We start from the raw sequence: 21,846 nt of genomic DNA, 5'->3' as shown, positions 1-21,846 counted from the left end.
ATTTATTAAATAAAGTGTCAATTATTATAGCCAATGTGTATTAAGAGAAATCGTCCAATAGCCATCATCTACATTCCATAGTAGTCAAAATTGTAATGAAAAGTAGGAAATAATAAAAGTATTTTACGAACATAATGGAATTTATTTGTACAATTTTGATGAAGATAACAATTTTAGAAATAAGTTGTTTTTTTAAAATGTCGCAAATCAAAATTTGGAGGACAAAATCTACTACTTTATTCTTGTAATACATTACTTTTTGCAATGCTCGATTTTAAAACGAATAATAAAAATTATAGGTGAGCACTGTTAGTTTTTGATTAGGAAATGGTTACTAGTCTCTAGTATTAACTTTTTATTAGCGACATAAAACCTTAATTTTTTTATAAATTAACTTTAGTTCCCTTTTTTGTAGCACTTGATACCATCAATTTACAGAAGAACGTTTATAAAATACTGCTTATTCACAAATGCGTACTTAACTAAATAAATAAATAAAAATTAAACAAGGGGTTCCATGCTCTCACTGCTATCAAAAACACATTTTAGCTTGCATTTAATAATCCCTTGATTGAGATCTAATTAACTGAACTGATTTTTCTTATGCAGAATGATATTATTTCAGAAAAGCATTTTATATTCAAATCTTTTTTATACGAAAGTGTTAGCACGTTCACATGTCCGGAGGATACGGGGAAAATGGTCTTATGCATTTTAAACCAATTTATTCTCATACCTATGTAAAAGCCAATACGAATACCATTAGTGTTTTCTATGACTTAAATTTTTGTTTTTGAAATACTTTTATTGTTTTTTTTTTAATTTGATTTTTTATGATAAGGCGAAATGAGCAGTAATCTTAGCTCTACTATGTTACAGTAGGAATCACTAACTGCCATGGACAAGGATGCTCACCCTCGGAGAGCATGGATTAAGAAACATTCAGATACTCGCCACCACACAAGGAAAACAAAAGACGCTACGTTTTAAATATGTAGCCTAAATATGATTAGTATGGTAATATTTTTTGCAGAGTAGTTTAATTCAGATAAGATTGTCCTTAAAAAGACACATTCCTGAAAAATTACCCTAAATAGCTTTTGATCTAATGATCGGATTTTCACGTTCCTGAACTCAATCCTAATGGTTTGCCGGGCTGCTCTCAAATATTCTAATAAGTTAGAGCAGACAAAATATTAAATTATGCAAACAGACACAGAAACTTACTTTTTCGGAATAAACATACAGTTTTTCAACGGATTCAGAGTTTTGACTCCAAAATATAGGGATACAGACACAATATGGTTCTTACTAATTTTTATTATATATATGTTTTAAAATTCTGATTTAAAATTCACATACTTATTTTTAAGCTACAAAAGCTGTACAAATCAAGTCAGTTTACTCACGATTTGTAAATATTTTATAACTTTTCTTATTAAAAATTGACCAAACTTAATGGCAGTCATTTTATCTATTACTTCTTTATGTACACATGTAGTGCACTACACATTTTATAGATAGATGTATTGAATGTATAAGTCAAAGTTTAATACTTAATTTTACTTACTTAATTTTACTTAATTTTACTTTAATTTTACTTTCAAGAATTGAAAAATTCTTAGTCAATATCTGTAATTGTAAATTAAACTTGGTGACAAAAAAATAAAAATCTAACAATTGAGGAAACAATGTAAATAAAAATTACGATGCAAATCCATTAGCAACGTTGAAAATGAACACCGAAAGTTAAGGAAGATTCTCTTTGAGATGAAACCTAACACAGAGAAGAGTGTTGCACCATTATTGCTGCCAAGTCATAGTACAACTAAAATTTGCTAATGTTAATATGTACAATGTTTCCGTTAAAATAAACTACATTACGAGACAATTATAAGTGAAAAATCAGTATTTTAACTTTCATAATAATTTATAAAATTATAAATTATTTGTGGACTTCTTCTGTCGTTTACTTGAATCGAGGTAATGAAAAACACAATGAAATAGCTTTATATTTAAATGCGGAATGTTACTTTCTATGATGATTTATATTTACAGGTTCATTCACTGTTCAAATAAATTAAATATCGAAATCTTACTTCATCAATATCTTCGCAAAAAGTGCCGTTTCCGGAAAAACCTTGAGGGCAAGGTCCACAAATATAACCTGGAGAAGTGTCGATGTTCACACACTGTACACCCTGCCAACATGGATTTTCTGAGCAGCGATTGGCTGGCTTGCAGCTCACGCCATCTCCAGTATAGCCAGGTGGACATGGTCCACATCGATATCCAGTTTCCATGTCATAACAGGCTACACCTATTAAAATAAATAAAATTTGTAAATATATGTAAATGCATAGTAAAATTGCAAATTGAGTGCAAAAATGCCCGTCTGATGTACATGTCTTTGTATATTTAGTATATTTGTGAACATTAATATTATAAATATTTCATAAATGACATGAATTTATATTCTGGGTGTTCTATAATTTAACCAACAAATCCAGATTGACGGTAAAAGCTTTCAAGATAAAACCTCATCGCAGAATATAGTGTCCCAAACCACGATTTTCGAATACCACTTTATTATTTAGAGATTTGAATGTTTAAGATTGAATGAGAGATTGATGAAAGATTAAATGAGAAGATTATTTATACTGATATATTTCTTTCAAAAAAGTATGTGAGGGGGAGCAAATACATATTAAAATATCGAAAATTGTTTCATTTCCAACGGCAATTTCGTAATTTACATTCTAAGCCTATTTTTTTATTTCCTTTTCTGTGGACCAGGTTTTCTAAATCTCGGGGTGCTGGAAGTATAGAAAGCCATTTTTCATATCTATGGGATGCGTATATTTCTTGGTATTAATTTTTCAAGCTTCAGAAATTTTTTTTGATAAGACAGAGTTTCAAAGAAAGCTACACTAATTTGTTGTTATTTTGTTACTGAATGCCTTCAAATAAAAAGTTGCAATTGAAATATACTTAGCCAGAACGAAGTTCGGAAGTGTTTAAAAAGATTAAATTTTTCATATAGTTGTTAAAATTCACACTTAACCTTGAAAAGGTGCAACTTGTGCTGCTTCAATTTTCTTAAATACGCATTTTGATCTGTGCTCAGTTTTTAAAATGCACATTTCGGTTAATGCCTAATTCCCCAAACGTACTTTTTGAGCTATTTATAACTCACCAACAAACAGCTCAATAGATTTCATTAAGTTTTTCTTAGACTTTAATTAAAAATTGTAGAAATAAAGAACATAAAAGTCAATTCATTAAGTAGTACAGATTATAAAGAAATGACTTTAATTCTGCCCAAATAATTTTTGTAATTAACTTCAGAAAAATTTTGCAATGATCTTAGCAACCTATTTCTTGATTAAACTTTCAAGACTAGATTTACCAAAGTGGAGCAATTGACCTCTAAGGTCAAAAATCCAAATCCGTTTATAAATAAATTTTAGTTTATCAAGAAAAATTAAATTTTAGATCTCATTTTGTAACTTTATTACCAACACTAAATAATTAGCATAAGTTAAATTGATGAATTTTTACTTTAAAATTCTATATTACGTTCAAAATTTATTCAGATAATAGCATTTTTTCATTTGAGCAATGAATATATTACTATGAATTGGATAAAAAATAGAGATCTATTGTTTAGTCTGATTGCAAAAGAGTTAACAATTCAATAATAATAAGAAATATTGTTTAATGTTTATTTATCACTTTCGTAAGAGTAATATAGATTCCTGAAATATAGATTCCTGAAATATACTTTCTTAAGCTTCTCAAAAGATAGATGTTAGTAAAAGAACTTATTTTCTTTATTCACACACCTTTATGTGTTTTTTACGTATTCTTCAGAATGAAAGAACTCCCGAAAAGAAAGTTTCCTGCAAAAGTATGAGAATCGGGAAACGGATACTCAGTTTCCTTTTTTTTCATCTTTTTATAATATTTCCTTTATTTTCTTTCGCAAACAGCGCTTGGAAGTAATAATAGTGTTCGCTATAATGCCAAAAAAACTAAATAGGAACAGTTTCACGTAAATAATATTGCAAAAGCTTTTAGAAGTAACAAATCTCCGTTTTTCTTCCATTTCTTTTTATGGAGCTTCCTTTTCGCACTAAGCTAAATCTTGCGAGCTATTTTTCTTTTTTATATTTGATTAAATTGTTCAATGAATCAGAACTCAATGAAAAATAGAGTTTAATACATAACCATGCGCTAAATATTTCATAATAAAATATTGTCTCCAAAATACAGTTTATATATTTCAAAAATATATGTAAGTTCAGAATAGTATATAGTTTAGTTTTATGCGTATATAGTTTAAGAAATTTAAATTTACTCCATGAAAATATTTATGCTATGACACACCAAAAGCCGACCAGCCTGTGTAGGGGTCAGGGAACTGGCCTTGCATCAGAAAGGTTCTGGGTTCGAATCCCGGGCAAGGCATGGATGTTCTTTCATTCTCTGTATCTGTCCTTACTGTGGGAGTAACGTTGGCCCACCTAATATGGTGCCCCTGAAAGAGTGGTCAACAAATCCGCCCTTCAGATGCCTGAATCTGCCCTTCAGATTTTTCGAAGTACCTTTCCTCATCATCAAACAAGACAAAAACAAGACTAAACGAACAATGTCTAAACAAGACATTGCTATAGTTTTTCTTGGCAGAATATTTACATATAAATCTTTACACTGTGGTGACATTTTTTTTATGAAAAATTATGAATTGAAAACTTTGTATTTTTTAAAAAGTTTCATCCTTTTTGAGCAAAAATTCAACTGAAAAAGTGCGTATTCCAGTTTACGCTATAACATTATCACAGCATATAACTGATATAATCTGAAATATCCCCAAAACATTTCAAAGCGATAAAATATTTATCGATGATAACTCAGAAAAGATACACCGAAAAAGGTAAGTTTTAGTATTATTGATACATGCCCCACCTATTACCCCCAAGAATATTATTTACAATTAGATTACAAAAGTTTAATGACACAAGTCGGATGCAATTGTGCTGCGATAAACTCACAATAAACTTTAAATTCTGTATCCAAAGTAAAGCAATCAAACCTGGCAAAAGGTTTACATGTCAGATTGTTTGTTCCGTAACATATTCCGGTAAAAATAGGTTTTACAGTAAAAGGTATTAGCACCCTAAGTGAAGGGGTGTCGGGATTGGAGGTCACTGAAAAGATTTTTACTGATCTGTTAATATTGTCTGACCATTCGGTATATTTCTAACATTTCATATTTTCCTCTTTATTTATTATTTAAAAAAAGTAAATGAAATTATTGTACGTTTATTTAGCTTTTTTAAACAGCGATGACAAAAAGTATGATTAAGTATAGTTTTAGGTATCCATTTCACAATTTCGTCTTAAATAAATCTAATCCCCTCATTGCTATTGTCAATCAGTCGTCTTCGTACTCGTATTTACAAATTCATACAGGCCAGTTTCATCCGAAATGGAAATAAATAAATTAGCTTATAATAACAGATTTTTGTATCAACCATCAAAGAAATTAGTAAACACAGTATTGTTCAAATTGTGAACATGTCATGAATGCATAAAACATTAGTTAGTTTTATTCGATCCGAGAGCAAAATTACAAAACATAAAATATTCAATACTTTATCGAACTAAGATGAACTACTTTTCTCCTCCTACTATTGAATTTATTTACCTTTATCTAAAACAGGGGTCGGCAACCTGTTTGTCCTTAAGGGCGCAATACTAAGTTTGAAAATCACCGAGGGCGCATATTTTACAGATAATCAACAGGTATAAATAGGCATTAAAAAAAGCAGATTTTTTATAACTTTATTTTGTTGGTGTCAATACATAATGATACATATAATTCAGTGTGAAACTTGGGTGTCCATATTTTCAGCTAATTTCTTATCATTGGGGATATATTTAGAGTTCCCGGTCCTTAAACAATTATCTAAATGTGAGTCATTAAGCTTTGTTCGGTTTTTTGATTTCAAATATTTCATATTTTGGAACAAAGACTCGCAATTGTATGTTGTTGCACAATATGTATAAATTTTTAGCGCACATTTCCTTAAAATAGGATACTTATTTTCATCGACTAAGTTCCAAAGCATTTTATCATTACTATGCGCTTTTAAAATAATATCACTTTGCAAGTTTATTATTTCTAATTCTAGGTCTTCGATATTATGAAGCTCGAAATACACTGAAACTATTTCAAGGACATCATCTTCAGTAACATTGAATGGATTTATGAAAAATCTTAGAACGGGTTCTAATGCTGCAAAATCTGCAAATCTAGAAGAAAACTCTTCTATTAGCTTATCTATAATTTCTAAATATGATGTAGCAGTAAAATTTTCATTATTCAAATTTAAACTCTCAACAGTATATTTCATATTTGGGAAATGTGATAATGATTTTTTCAATAAATGGGATCAAATCTAACTTGCATTTGAATGCATTTACTGCACTAATCATGTCAGCGATATGCTGATTTTTCCCTTGTATTTTTAAGTTTTTCATTCAACTTTGCTGTTATATCTGTCAGAAATCCGAGGTCGATTAGCCAATCTTTATTTTCTAATTGCTCGTAAAATTCGCCTCTTGGTGCAATACATTCCTTTATTTGTGGCAAAAGCATGATAAACCGCTCAAGTATTTTACCTCTGCTCAGTCACCTCACTTCAGTATGTAAAAGATCTGTGAACTGAACGTCCTCATCTTCTAAAAGTAATTTAAACAATCTGTGCTGCATAGCTCCCGATCTTATGGAATTAATTATTAGTATCGTAAATACGTGTTGAAAACCGATTGTTTTTGCGCATAACATTTCCTGATGTATGAGGCAATGATAAGAAATAAATTTCGGGAATAAGGAATCCTGTCTAAGGCAATAAATCCTTTTTTCTTACCAGTCATCGCTGGTGCCCCGTCTGTTGTAATTGACGATAACTTTTGTACAGGTAATTTTACATCTGTTACATACTTTTTGAAAGTAGAAAATATATCTTCTAGTCTGGTGCTTCCCTTTAATGGCAGAACTTTAAGGAATTCTTCTTTTGTTGTAAAATCAGAAAATACCATTTTCACCCAAATTGCTAATTGTGATATATTTGTCACGTTTGTCGATTCATCCATCTGTAGCGAAAAGAAAATACTATTTTTCATATCACTTGCTAATTCTGCCTCCAAATTCTCCGCAATTACTTCAATTCTTCTAGTAACAGTTCGTGCTGATAATTGCAACGTGTTTATAGCTGAAACTATTTCCTTTTTATTTTTAAATACCTCAAAAAAAGAATCAGCAGCTTCTAATATGGCTTCTTTCACTAATTCTCTATCTGTAAATGGTTTTTTATTCTTAGCTAGCAAATGCGATATTTTATATGACGCGATCGTTGCTACTTTATGTTGCTGCAGTGGTTTAGTAAAAAAACTTTGCTGGTTAGTTATTGAAGATTTTAAAGAAATAATTTTTTTTCTTCTAATTTCAGAGTTCAATGGATAGTCACTATCAAAATTTGTAGGAACGGTCTTAAAATGTCGTTCAATATTACTTTTCTTGGGAATCGCAACACTATTATTACACAGCAAACAAATACACTTCCCTTTGTAATCAACGAAACAATATAGATGTTCCCATTCATCGTTAAAATAATATGTTCTTTTTCATCTATCCATGAAGGGTGTTAAAACACAAAAAACTAGAACTATAACAACTCTATTTTCAAAAAAAAAAACACAACGTTATTAAACTTAGCAACGTTTATTATTTAAAACATAACGAAAGCATAGCAAAGAAGCATTATAACAAAGATAAACAAACAGAAGCTCAAACATAAAAGCAAACTGAAACTAAAACGACAAGTTACAATACAGTCACAGTTAACCTAGCTGATGCGTCAGAAACTACATCAGTGGCGAAACTAGATCACCCATCCAAACTAGATCACTGTTTAATTTAGGATCCAGTTCATCACTTTCAACAAAGGGTTTTGAAAGAAAAGAATTATTTTGGACTACTTGGTAGTTTTAAATGAACGGTTTACGTGGTCTATTCGAAATACGATCACAAACTAACAAAAAATACGTGCGTGTTATCAGATACGCTCAAGGTTAGCAAACTCCTAATCTATGCACAATCCTAAACTCAACTGACTACTTGCTGTATATCGCCGTTTGACAAAAGTAAATCGCTCTGGCTATCATACATTTACATTGGTCCAGCGAGGGCGCATTAAAAATCGATCGGGGGCGCCATGGCGCCAGCGGGCGCCGCGTTGCCTATCCCTGATCTAAAACATGAGTGGCACTTGTGATTTTCCGAATTATTGTTGTGACCCTCGAATTGCAAAAGGTTGAAGACCCTTAGAATAAAATTAACAAATATGCACTATTTGTTGATTTTATACTATAACAATCGTACTTAATTTCTGAACTGCAATCATATTTTTTATCACCTCATCATTGATTATCAGGTAGTTTTTAGGTAGTAAATAGGTGCAGATTAGTTTTTCAATATGCATTTATTGAAAGACAAACCTGCACCTATTTTTTTATTATGTCAAACTGTTATTATTATTATTTATTTTTTGTCGTGTCTATGACATAGCCGAATCAAATGTTTCCATGCGTCTTGATTACTGCTTCTGCGATTTGCTTGATATTATCGTCATAAAGGTCTATCAATGACGGCAAGACTCCTATTTCTCTCAGATTAGCACTCACTGCTGGACACTCAAAGATGTGGCATGGTGTCAGCTGCGTATCTGGGGAGTTTTCATAATTCCTATGTACTTTCCTGCCCTCTCTGTCTATCTTCATGCCTCTGTGGTGATTGGTTCTCAGCCTGGCTATAGTTTTTGTTGTGGATCTATCTGCATTTATATTACAAATCATGTGCTTCGTTGGAATTGGTTTTTCTCTTAGTTTAGATTATCGATTGCATTTGCATCTTGGATGGAGACATTCCAGTCATTAAGGTTGAGATTTCTGGCATCTTTGGCTAATTTATCTGCATTTTCATTGCCTGCAATGTCAACTTGTGCTGGTATCCACTGAAGAGTACAGGCTCTGTTTAAGTCCTGAAGATCATGAAGATTTGAAATGATTTCTTGGGTGATAGAAGGTTATTATCATTAAACCTATTTCTACCGACTGTAGACGATACAAATAAGAAACGAACTTTTATCCTGATCTTCAATCTTTATTTGGTGACTCTATACATCACAAACTTTTAAAATTTATCAAGATCATAGGAAGGACTTTATTATCTGCTTTAAGAATACAGCATAGTTTGACCTAGAGACCAGTTTTTAACCTAGCTTCAGGCTCTTTTACATACTTAAATAATACGGCATAATACAATAAATTTGAGTAGTTTTTTTATGTTCAAGTATTCTAGTCCTTTCGATATAGAAATTTACTTTACTAAAAATGAATGTGTTTCTCTGTATTTTCAGACCTGAAAAGGAATTCGATATTACAGAAACTTCTTAAATATCGAAAAATTGCTATGAAATATCCTTTCGAAACTTTTATTAAATTCTTGCTGATCTGAAGCACATTTTTGAAAAAGTTAAAAATGCGTATATATATATATTTGAAAGTTTATTTAACAGTTTTTTTTTCTTTCAAACTTATGTTCGTAAGAAATATAATGCTCGAGGTGCTGAGATCTATAAACTAAATTTCTTTTTTTTTAAAGAAAGAACACGAAAAAGAGTAAATATTTTAGAGCTTTTAGGTCTTAAAGGTATTTTTTGTAAAACCTTTTTTTATCTTATGTTCTAAAATAAAAGAAATTCAACTTAAAGTCTTTTTTTTCACTTCAGTATTAATCCTTAAAATGCATTTTTATTCGATGAAGTTAAAATATTTACCAGATATTCGATACCATTGTTTTGGTCCATTGTTTTTCTAATAATCTCCTATGTCTATATAATAAAGACATTGTTTATATAATAAAGATTAATAAAGACATTGTAAAGGCAGATTCCACCCGAGGTGGTATAATCTGAAATTAGAATTTACATGAGTTTCTTATGAATATTAATAAAATTATTTTTATAGTTCAAATTTAGTACTAAGATAATTTGGTTACTGGTTACTACAGATTTATAAAATACTTTTTTGACAAATATCTATTAATTTTATACGTCAAGCGCATGATAAAATTATATCTCTATAGTAAAGCACATTCATTACTATATTTTATGCGCCATTTTGTCAAAACAAAAAAAATGCATAGTTACATTGTTTATCATACTGTTTTAATTATGATATACTCAAAGTAAGTAATGAAACATGAATCTCTCAAGATATATTTGAAGCAACTAATATGCATAAGATAAGTTTCCAGATTTAAAATTATCTTTTTTTAATTTTCTATTTTAAATTTTAGTAACTTATACTTTTTATACATTATACAGCCATTTATATTTACCTATTTTTCAGTTATAAATTCGTACTACAACTATACTAAATGTAATCAAAAAATAAATTTTTCAGAAACATTTCTGCCATTCGATTTTAAAAAACGCTTTAGTATATTTTATTCTAATTCTTTTATTTTAAAATACTATTTTCAAAAAGTAAAAATAAATAATAAATAAATTATTAAACTTCAATGAACTAAGAAATTTTAATTTAGTTTAGACCCTAACGAATGTTGAATTTTAATGAAGTGAAGCCAAATGCGTCAGTTTGATAACTTAATTGTTTAAGTTTTGTAATTTGGTCAGAGTTTCGAACTCAAGCTTTTCCAGAAACTATATCTGACATAAAATCCAAAAAAAAAAACCAGATTATTACGACAGATTCTTAGGTTATTTTTAGGTAGGGTCGTAGAATCCTTAATTATTTAATAGGGAAAAATAATGAGAAGATTCAATTATGAAATCAAAGCAAAAAGTATATGTGATACTGGACATTTTGTGTAAGTAAATCAAACAGATGATTATGATACAAACTCTTACCTTGATAGCATGGTCGGTCATTGCAAGTAGTTACTTTTTCACATCGCACTCCATCACCAGAATATCCTCTAGGACATGATCCACAACGGAATCCGTCAGCAGAATCAGCACATTGTACACCGGGATAGCATGGATTATCACGGCAATGTTTGTGTACTGCAACAAAAAGAAATACACATTACATATGAAATTAGTAAAAAATCTAATTTCTATTGGAAACTTGATTATTCAGGGGGGTTTTAATGGCAAGGATACAGATTTAGTTTTAATTTAATATCAGTTTTAAGTAGAAAATATCACTTAAAAGCGATGAGCGTAGTTAGTTATCTTATCAATAAATTAAAACAGAAATTTTTGAAGTAAATAAAGCATTGAACATTAAATGTGATTTGCATAGTTGCTTTTTAGACTAGAAAGATGATTGGGCCCATTTTGGATCATTTGGTTTCTTATTTCTTTATAATTAAAAAAAAACTTACTGAAAGTATTGAGTATTTCTTTTTATAACTTGATCCAATTCTAGTACCTATTTAATTATGTGTTAGCCTTAATAACGTATTTATAGGACCTTATATTTAGAATGACTAAGATATTGTGCTGTGTACTCCATAACCCCTAGTCGGTTTATGTATAAGGTAACTTTTAGAAGGTTTAAGGTACAACCAGCATTATTAAAAGAAACAAGATTATTTCAACATATCTGCATAGGCATACATTGTTATTCAGTCTTTCTATTGCTAATAAATGCATAATTGTCATTTTTTTTCCAGAAATTTTATGCTAAAATATTTTCTGAATTGAGATTAATTCATTAAAAGAACATTTATCTTATTACCTAAAATGTATTTGGCTTTTAATTCTATTTTTTGAGGCGAAGGTAGATGATATTTTCCTAATTTTCCCTTAATTGAAAAATTTGGCCAAATATTTGAACTTATATACTTATAAACAAACCGATATGTAAGTTCTGAGTTTATAACTACAAGTAAATTTAATCTAAAAAGATAGAATGAAAGAATATATAGAACGCGAAAGGGAAAGTGACTCCTCGTTGTTGACCTTTTTTTCTTTAACACACAATAACTTTTAGTCTTACACATATAACTAATGTAAATAAAGCCCTTTATTATAATTATTACTTGTAACTGAAGTCATCAGTAGATTACGGCAAAATAATTGGTGGCTTCTCCTCGACATTGTAAAATCATTCTGGTGGGAAGTACACTTCCCATGGCTTTTAAAGGGTTAAATTAAGAATATTTTTCCCTTTAAAATCCATCCCTTTTTGTGATGTAAAGAAATGAATTCGAAATAATGATTTTTTATTGTGTGCAAAACTTTAAAGCAAACTCAAACACAATTTTCATCAAACACAACTTTTAACATGTAGGCCTCATTCTTATAACATCATATAAAGTCGTAGAAAGAAAATAAAAAAAATAAAAAATAATTTGTATTTATTGTGTGTCTCGGCATTTATTAACAGTACCAAAGCAGTAGAATTTCATTTTGCTATTTTCGATGTTATGGTATTACTTTATTCCAGCAATATGAAAAAAATCATTTTTTTTAAAGTCTCATTCTCTCGAAAAATCTGAAAATTTAATCTCCCGCTTAAGATGCATAAAATTTACTTATCATCTTAAAAATAGTTAAATAAAAAAAATTTGATTCACTTTTTACTTTTTCAGAAATATTCCTTCATTGTAATTAGCTTAAAAAATTGAGTTTTCTTTAAAATATATGACAGCACTTGAGTTATTTTTTTCTTGTAGGATACTGTAAGAATAATAACTTTAGATACCTTTTTTTCAGTTTATTTCCGAGCAAACAGAATTTGACAAATGGGAGAGTATGACAAAGGTCAATAGCTACTAGTACGACAGAAGTGATAGATGGAGTTATGTTGACGGATTATTTGTCACCAAAATCTCAAGACATCTCAGAGGATCAATTTTAATCTTTTGGCTCATCTTATACTCTGTTAACTCTAGTAGACAACTTGTATATTGCTGATGGTTTCTTATAAATTGGAGAAATTGCAGGTAAATAGGTCCCATATAACAGTGGAATTAGTAAATTAGTAAAAAATAATAAGGATTTAAAATCTAATAGTTACTTAAAATAAAGAAGCTCTTTATCAATATAAAGTATTCTTGCATGCATTCTTAAAGCGTTAGTTTGAAATTTGAAATATCTTTAATTTATACATATGTTTCAATTGTAACATTCATAAAGAATTTTAGATCTTACTATGGATTAGAATAAAAGATCTAGCGTTTAAAATACCATCTATTATACTTGGAAATAATAATAATTTATTTTATAAGGAGCGTATTAAGTTTGGAAGATTACAATAGCATAATATAATATTATATAATTATAAAAAATACATTTTTCACAATCGACTTATACAATTATATATCGTGTTACATTTCAGCTTTTAAACAAAAAAAAATTTTTTTGAAAAATAACTAAAGCTTATTAAATAATTGTTTTTAAAAACACATTTGAAAATATTATGTTCAACAACTTATGTTCGAATCTTCAAAAACTGAAATCAATAACTTCTCATAATACACGTTTGGGATTTTTTTCCGTTTCGATTCAATTTTGGTACCAAAATATATAAATTTCATTTTTCGTTAAAAGAATAAAGCTGGTTCTTGAATTTATTGTGAAGATATATTTTAAAAGACGATATTTAATAAAAAATTCCTATGAATGACAAACCGTTAAACCAATTTTGTCAAAACTAAATCACTCGTTAGCTTAACTTTCAAAGGCTTATGTTTATTTCCCATTAATATTTTACTAAACATTCCTTTTCAAGCATCAACGCAGAAACTACTTAATCCCAATCACGCTTCAAATATCTTAAATAAAAGGTTATATTTATGAAGGAACAGAGCTGCTAACTTTTAAATATTCAACCAAGAGAATATTTCACCACAGTTAAACTTCCCTGTTAGAAGTATCACCGGCTTTTGGAAACCCTATTAAAGCTTGTTCACAAAGCAGGAATTATACGAAGATCTTCCATGCGAAGATGCGCAAAAGCACTTTTGGAATCTTGATTCCCAGTAAAGCCGGTCAGAGCGGGATGTATATGAGTGGGCATTAGGGTCCCTGGACCTTAATGGGGAAGTTTAATTGGGACTTGGGAAAGTTTTCGCGCAAACGTGCTCCCTCCCAAACCGCATGGGAAATTTCGTGAACAGAATGGATAAAGTCTGTCTTCTAATAGGTGGGCTGTAATTGCTATATTTATGAATCGTTTGCTGATAAGAAAACGTGTTCATTGTAGGGCTATCAAATTAGGAGTTATGAAGCGATGTCTTAATTTGAGATAGTCGATCGTGATCGTTCATTAAATCATTTAATTAAGTTAATTAGACGTATTGTTAGTCTTGCTTTCCTCACAAGTTAATTAGAAAAATAATTAACAAAATATAATATATAGTTTCGAACAGAAGAATGGGGTCAAACTGGACTATGTCACGAAATCAATCTAAACGCTTTCATGCACATTTCGAAATTATTTTAAACTTTTTTTTTACTAGTGTATTTTTTGATTATAAGTCATTTTATTTCTTCTTACACAAATTATGAGAATTTGATACAATTGTTAAGTTTAACGGTATTTATTTATCCAATAATGTTATTTTTATATTTCATAACCAGCGTTAAACAGCTGACCCAATTTTGAGTTTCAGACTATCAATGTGAAATTCAGTAGCCTTGTTATTTTGAACCCAATCCAGAAGACAAGGAAACACCTGAATCAAGCATTGGAACAAACTAGTGTTCGTGGAGGACTTTTTGATGGAACTAACCCGCACTTGTGTTACATGGAGAGGAAAATCACAAAAATCTCCCATAATTAGACCCGACGGGAAGGAGACTTTTTTTTTTTTCTTTTTCTTTCCTCCAAGCCCTGAGCATGTACCTAGGTTATGAAAACCCTTAACCATATAGCCCAGGACTTGGCCGCTGGTCCAGCTCCGCTCCAGCCTAAATAACATAATATTAAAAAAATTTAAAAATTTTTTTTAAAAAAAAAGAACAGATTTTACTGAAAGTGTGGAATTTAAGAAGAAATAAGACAAAAAAATATTATACATGTGAAATGGGAAGTTATAAAAATTTTAATAGATAGTCATTATCCGCTAAGAAGTTCATTACTGTTATTAATCTTTTGTTTAAAGTATTGTTTGTAATAAAAGTTTTCTGCCAAATTTCTAAATTTGTTGGGCTAGGTTGACGACTATGCCAGGAGACAGTGTAGGGACAACTAGTGAGATAATGTTCAGGCGAACCTTGTTGGCCGCAGGTGCAAAGATCAGTATCTGTTATATGCAGGTAATTAAAGAAGGTTGAAAATGGTCCATGAGCCAGATGACTTGTTTTGGAGGAATTGTTTTGAAAAAAGTAACATCGTTAATAATTTTGAATAAACGTCTGCCTCTGTCTGAATTATTCCATTGAAATTGCCATTTTGTTAGAAGAGAATCTTTAATACGTCGTTTAAGATATGAAACTGGAAGTGGGTATACATAATTTTTCGGTTGTCTCGTAGATTGTTTAGCTAAATCATCTGCTTTTTCATTACCTACTCTATTGCTGTGTGCTTTAATTCAGGAAATTTGAATTGATGTGTGTTGTAGTTCTTGTTGAATATCAAAAGAAATTCTATTATTTGTGACAAAATCAAGTATTGATGATATTGATGATTTTGAGTCTGACCAGATTACATAAATATCGTTATTATTGAAGTTATTATTGAAGTTTTCAGTGCTCTTAATGTATTTAATGCATTCAAAGATTGCCAACTGTTCGGCTTGAAAGACTGAATTTTCCTTGTCTAAGTAACCCATGATCCGTCTACCACTGAAGATATTTTACATCAGCACTGTAGTCGATGTGAACCGGGAGCAGGATTCGTATCAACCAGCTACCGCTGAGATTTGAACCTAGGCAACCTCAAAGGGAGACAAACGCTCCATCCCATGAGCAGTCGCTGTTTGCTATACATTAATAAACGTGAACTGCATTGTTTAGATAAAGAAATTATTAAATGTTGTTCCAACTAAATTTGAAATAAAAGAGGAAATATTATCAGTGCCTTCAAGGTTGTGGAACCTGTGCTGACCTAGATCCGGCAAACTTTTTGATACACACAAAATATGAGAGCTACTTATTAATCATATCGATGACTTCATTAATTAGACCAGTCTTTCTCAAAGTGGGCGATAACGCCCCCTTAGCGGCGTTTGAAACCTAGAGGGGGGCATTAAGGGACCCAGAAAAAAAAGGGGGGGGGGCGTTGATGTGGGTTAGGGGGGCGATGTATAATTTGTAATTTCATTTACTTTATATAGTATTTTAAATTTCACTAAAATTAAAACCCACCTACTACACAATAACGAATAATTAGTTTATATTTCTACCCTGTAAGATGTTATAAAAACTTAAAATACTTAATATAGATTTCGTTGGATAACCCGCACATCGTACGCAATCAAGTTGTAACAAGTTTCTGCGGATAGATAAAGGAACATGATCGATGATAGCTAAAAAATTAGAGCAATTTTACCTTAATTACATTGCACCAGAAATTATTTTAAACATTAGGAAAAAAACTACCATGCAGAGTTTTAAAATATTATACGTACGTAAACTAACATAAATTGAAATTTTCTTTACTTTCTTTCTTGTTTTTAACATAAGGGCATTTTACAGCATTTTCCTAGCATTTTATAAGAAATTACTGATGTAAGAATCATCATTTTTATATAAAGTGGAAATACGTATATAATTATTGTTCAAAAAGTTGTGTTAAAATATTTTTTTACAATTATCCCATTACCGTCCAGTGTCAAATAGTATAGTAAGCCTAAACAGTTCACTTATTGTAAACATCATTTACTATTTCTATATATTATAAATATTAAATGTTACAAACAATAAAAATTTACAAATTAAATATTACAAATAATTTTTAAGTTTCAGGGGTGTATAGAAAATGGGGGGCGCTGAAAAATAATTGATTTTCAAAGGGGGCGGTAAAAGAAATAAGTTTAATAATCACTGAATTAGACCTATTCTTAAAGCTTAATGATAATTTTTTTTTAAGATAGACTTTATAGAAATGTTAGGAAAAAATAATCGAAAATATAAAACAATAAAACTTCAGGGTTTTTTTTCGACCATTTGTAAGATGTAAATTTGTAGATGCTTATCACGAGATAGGAAAGCTAAGGAATTATAGAATGATAAAACACACTTTTTTTTTTAAAGGAGACTCTTTTGCATTGAACTGGTCCTTGAGATTGTTGCAATATAAACGATTTCCATGCTTAACGGATATTTATTAAACATGAGAACAGACAGAAACATTTCTATGTCAGCATGGAAATCGTGGTATAATTCTATAAAACCACTCGTCTAAAAAAACTCTCCCAAAATAATTAAAGAATGTAAATTATCAATAAGCTCTTCTAAATAAATACACAGAGGTTATGCGAAAAACAGTCATCAATGTCAGAAGTGGTCAAAACTATTAAAGAAAAGTTGCGAGAATCATACCGTAAATAGTTAAAAGGCAACAAGATCAATCGTATAACAGACCATTTAATAAAATCAATTTTAATATATGAGAATTTCAAAGTATGAAATTATTATTTATTAATTTCATAACTAAAATTTTATATATTGTAATGACGTTAAAAAGTGACAAATAATATAAGTAGTTAGATAAAAGACAGTGGAGTTCGGCATTCAGGGAATATTTGAAAATATATTTTTTAGGCACGAAGTGAAAGATTTAAAAAGTTAACTTTTGTTAATAGGTGTAGATCACTACATTCTCGAGATCTTCCTTATTTTTAAAGATAAGCCATGGGATTTATGCTGTCTGAACTGTAGACTAGATTTCTGTTTCTTACATAAACAATAAACACAATAAGGTTGTCTAAACAGTTCGTGAAACAGTAAAATACGTAAAAAGTAAAATTAACATTAAAGTATCCTAACTTTGAACTGCTCTCTTGACCAAACTATTGAGATCATATATTTCTCAGATTGCCAAATCCATCGAAAATAAATAAGTTTATTCTGAAAAAAATTAGTTTCTCTGTGGGATTTCGTTACTTAATATATGCAATAACTAATTAGTATATTTGAAGACACCCCTTCGAATAATTAAGATAGAGTCCCAGAATGTGTAAATATGATCTTTTGGTCAAACGCTGTTCAAGGTGGTACGTTTATTGTTCCTTTTTTAGCACTGTATATTCACAGACATTCCTTCAATTTTTAAAATACTAAAATTTACAGCTAAAAATGATTTCATTTTTGTAGCACGAAAACCCTTATTAGTAACCCATGGGATTAACTGACTTGAATATACAATACAATTATGTGTGTAGCTCTAATTTAGGGTTAAAATTAGTAGTTATTGAAATTAAAAATATAATTCTGTAAAACACTTAATGCTTAGTTTGGCATTTTTATTAATTTCACACTGCAATTTTTTAAAATCAGTTAATTTGTTTTCATGTATAAAAATAAAAACAATTATATATTAAAACGCTAGTTTTTCCCTCCAATTTGTAATTATTATAAAATGGCATTTTTAAAATATAAAAAATATAATGAAATACAATAAATATAATTAAAAATATAGTGCTGGATTTTTTTCACGCAATTAAATATTAATAGGAAATATTAATTATTGTTAAAAAAATAAATGTAATTACTTGAGATTGAGTATGATTAATGTTTATTCATTATTTTGACATTCGTGTTCTAAAATACAACTGCATTTTTTCATTTGAAATCATAATAAAATAAACAATAAAATAATGTATATAAAACTATCGATACACTTTAATATTCGTCTTTTATCAGTAAATATTCCCCACTAAGGTTAGATGGTGCCGATTTCTAATTACTGAATCAGCAGATATGAATTTCACAAAATTGCCTTTTCGTTTCTGGTAAACCGCGTTTAACACCAGGTCCGCTCATTTTGAATTCAGCGATATCAGACATTCTGATGGCTATCTTGTAGAACAACAATTACAGTTATACCCGAGGCAGTTCTTAGCATTCGATACTTAGGATAGGTTGCGAAGTTTTGCATCGATATGCATAAGTAAACGATAGTAATAACACGTAATCGCGAAGAGGAAATATTGCTTTCCGCCTTTATAAGTAATAAAATATGTAGATATAAAGCTGCATTTGGATAATGAGAAATTTCTATAGATGGAATACATTTACCATGAAAACATTCATTCTTTGAAAAATAACTTTCATTACTAAAATAACTACACACTTCAAAGTGACATATTTATTTTTGAAATAATTTCATCCGTATAATATATCATAAATGTAACTTTATTATATTCAGCCATTGAAATATGTCTTATTTAGAGAATTCCAGACAATAATGGATTTAAGTAAGGTTGTAATGTCAAAAATATTAAAATATACTATTTTTAATAGATTATTGATGCCCGAGATACAATTATTTCATTCAAAGCACTGTGTAGAATCATTTTGTGCTCTTATCCTAAATAATGTATAAAAAGCTTGCAAATCTTCTATAATACGTTTAATTATTTTTTTTAAATTTAAAGAACTCAAAAAATTTAAGTTTCAAATTTTTGAAACAAGGGGAAATGATGTGTTTCACTGTTAAAAATTTTGGTTTACTTTGAATTCAAAAGGCTATAGTTTATTTCCAGTATATTTTGCTATTTAAAAAAAATGTTTAAAAAAATTACTGTTTAAAAAAATTACAAATTAAACTAAACTCAGTGGCGAACAAAACTCAGTCCATAGAGGGCCAAGGCCTACTGTGCCCATCTCAGTTTTCTTGACCTTGGGTTCTGGGGTGCAGGAGCAGATGTTCTGGTCAGGTGGTCAGCCGAATGCGGAACCCCCAGTGTTTAGTTCCCAAGCATACTTGGTACTCATTTATCGACCCACTGAAGGGATGAAAGGCTGAGTCAACCTTGATCGGCCCGAGGATCGAACCCAAGACCTGTGGCACGGGAGCGCAAAGCGCTACCGCTCAGCCACCGGGCGACAAAAAAAAGTTAAAGGGTTCCTAAAAATAAAATTTTCCTATCATTCTTTTTTACTATTTAAAAAATAAAATGTAATTTCGTGAAAACAAACTAAAGCGCATAATATAACTAAATATACATCCTGCAAATTTCATGAAATTATACGAAATAAATACTGCGAGATTTCGTTTTTAAATTAGAAAAAAAAGCTTTCAAAAATGATCAGCGAGGGAAAAAAACTTATTATCTCAACGTCGTTTGAAGTTTAATGTGAGTAAAAAAAATAAAACATTTTCTGGAGTTATGATAGAGATAAATATTATATTATTTCATAATTTCCAAGAAAGTTTATTAAATAAAAAAATACTCAAATATTTATGATTGAGTGACGGAGCCCCATAAATTTTGAATCCTCCTGAAATTTGCTATTTTTACTTTTTAAGCTTTTATCTTAATTTTGAATGTAACAACACTAATGCAGTTTAAGAAATAACTTAATTACAGAATAAGATTTATGCAAATAAAACGTTCATCAAAGCGTCACAGTGAAATCAAATTTATTAAAATCCACATTTTAAACCTGATTGAGAAGGCAAAGGTCAGTATTTCTTCAAAATTAGACCAGGTCGAAGGATATTTCATCAAAAAAATTTAGTGACATTTTCTAATTATTCCATTATAGGGGAAAAACCATGGAAGAACATTATTACAATATATAAGAATATGTTTTCGAGGAGTATAGCAAATAATTGATGAAATATAGGAAAATTCTAATATTTACCTTGACCTACATAAGAGTTCTAAAATTGTTCTAGAATCTATAATTGAAGGCCTTACTGAGTGGCAGTGATAATCCAGAAAAAAATCTTAAGAATAGACATTTTTCGAGGCTTATTGATCTCAAAATAAACTTCTTAATCTTCAAATTATTTAATTCTGTAATAGGTTTGAAGCTTTTAAACGGCATTTACTTTAAAAAGTTAAAATTTAAAAATTTAAAATAATTGAACTTATTTCCAGTTAAAGAACAGCCTTTGGAATCTCTATAACTTTTACTTTTGCTCAAATAAAAAAATTTTCAAGATTAACCAATTTTAGCTTACTTGCAATAATTTATGCATCAAAATATTACTTCATTCGATTGGTTTAAGTTTTTTACTGAAAAACAGTAAATACATACTATTACGGAAAATTGAAGCGAATCTACTTGCTTTGCATTTAAAATCTCAGCATTTCAATTAAATACTTATAATCAAATACAATTCCACACTAATGCAATCAAAATAATTCCGCCTCAATAGACAGCAGCCGCATATACTTGTTCAAACCGAATTTCTATCAGACATAATTAGGCTTAGATACCTAGGACAAATCCGCATACCTACCAGTCCCAGTTGCCATTCTATTATAAACCGCTACTAGCTTTCTATGTCAAAAGCTAATTGATAATTCCCGAAAGTTCCTTTGATCATAACATCCCAACTAAGAGAATCATGGTACAAATGGAGACCGATCCTACGCTACGATGTAGAGGTCTTTGGCTTCATTTGAGTTTGAATTTGAATAGGGATTTCAAATTCGCATTGTTAAGTGTACGTTGAAAGCAATAGTGTTGTTTTGTTTTAATATGATATGGGAATTTGTTATGTTAGCCATAAGGCAATTGACATCATGATCCGCTCTCGAAGTTTTTTAGAATTGATTTGTACTGAATGCAAATTTTAATGTCGCAAAAATTAGAATCGTCTATACATCATGAATATCGAGTA

The 21,846-nt window shown here is 29.7% G+C and overlaps 1 protein-coding gene across 1 annotated transcript in view; it reads right to left on the bottom strand.

Annotated features, from left to right (window-relative positions):
• The window catches only part of LOC107441319 (cartilage oligomeric matrix protein), a 317,408-nt gene that overhangs the window by 72,952 nt on the left and 222,610 nt on the right, over window positions 1–21,846 (bottom strand). The window contains exons 7-8 of the mRNA XM_043046110.3: window positions 11,001–11,156; window positions 2,100–2,320 (exon numbers count right to left, since the gene is read on the bottom strand). Of these exons, the coding sequence (XP_042902044.1) occupies window positions 2,100–2,320; window positions 11,001–11,156 (377 nt within the window). The remainder of the gene's footprint in view (window positions 1–2,099; window positions 2,321–11,000; window positions 11,157–21,846) is intronic.

The sequence above is a fragment of the Parasteatoda tepidariorum genome, chromosome 6 (assembly GCF_982258835.1).
Source record: "Parasteatoda tepidariorum strain Cologne lab strain chromosome 6, Ptep-v5.0, whole genome shotgun sequence".
Classification (NCBI taxonomy): Eukaryota; Metazoa; Arthropoda; class Arachnida; order Araneae; family Theridiidae; genus Parasteatoda; species Parasteatoda tepidariorum.
This window is presented reverse-complemented; position numbering and strand designations above follow the sequence as displayed.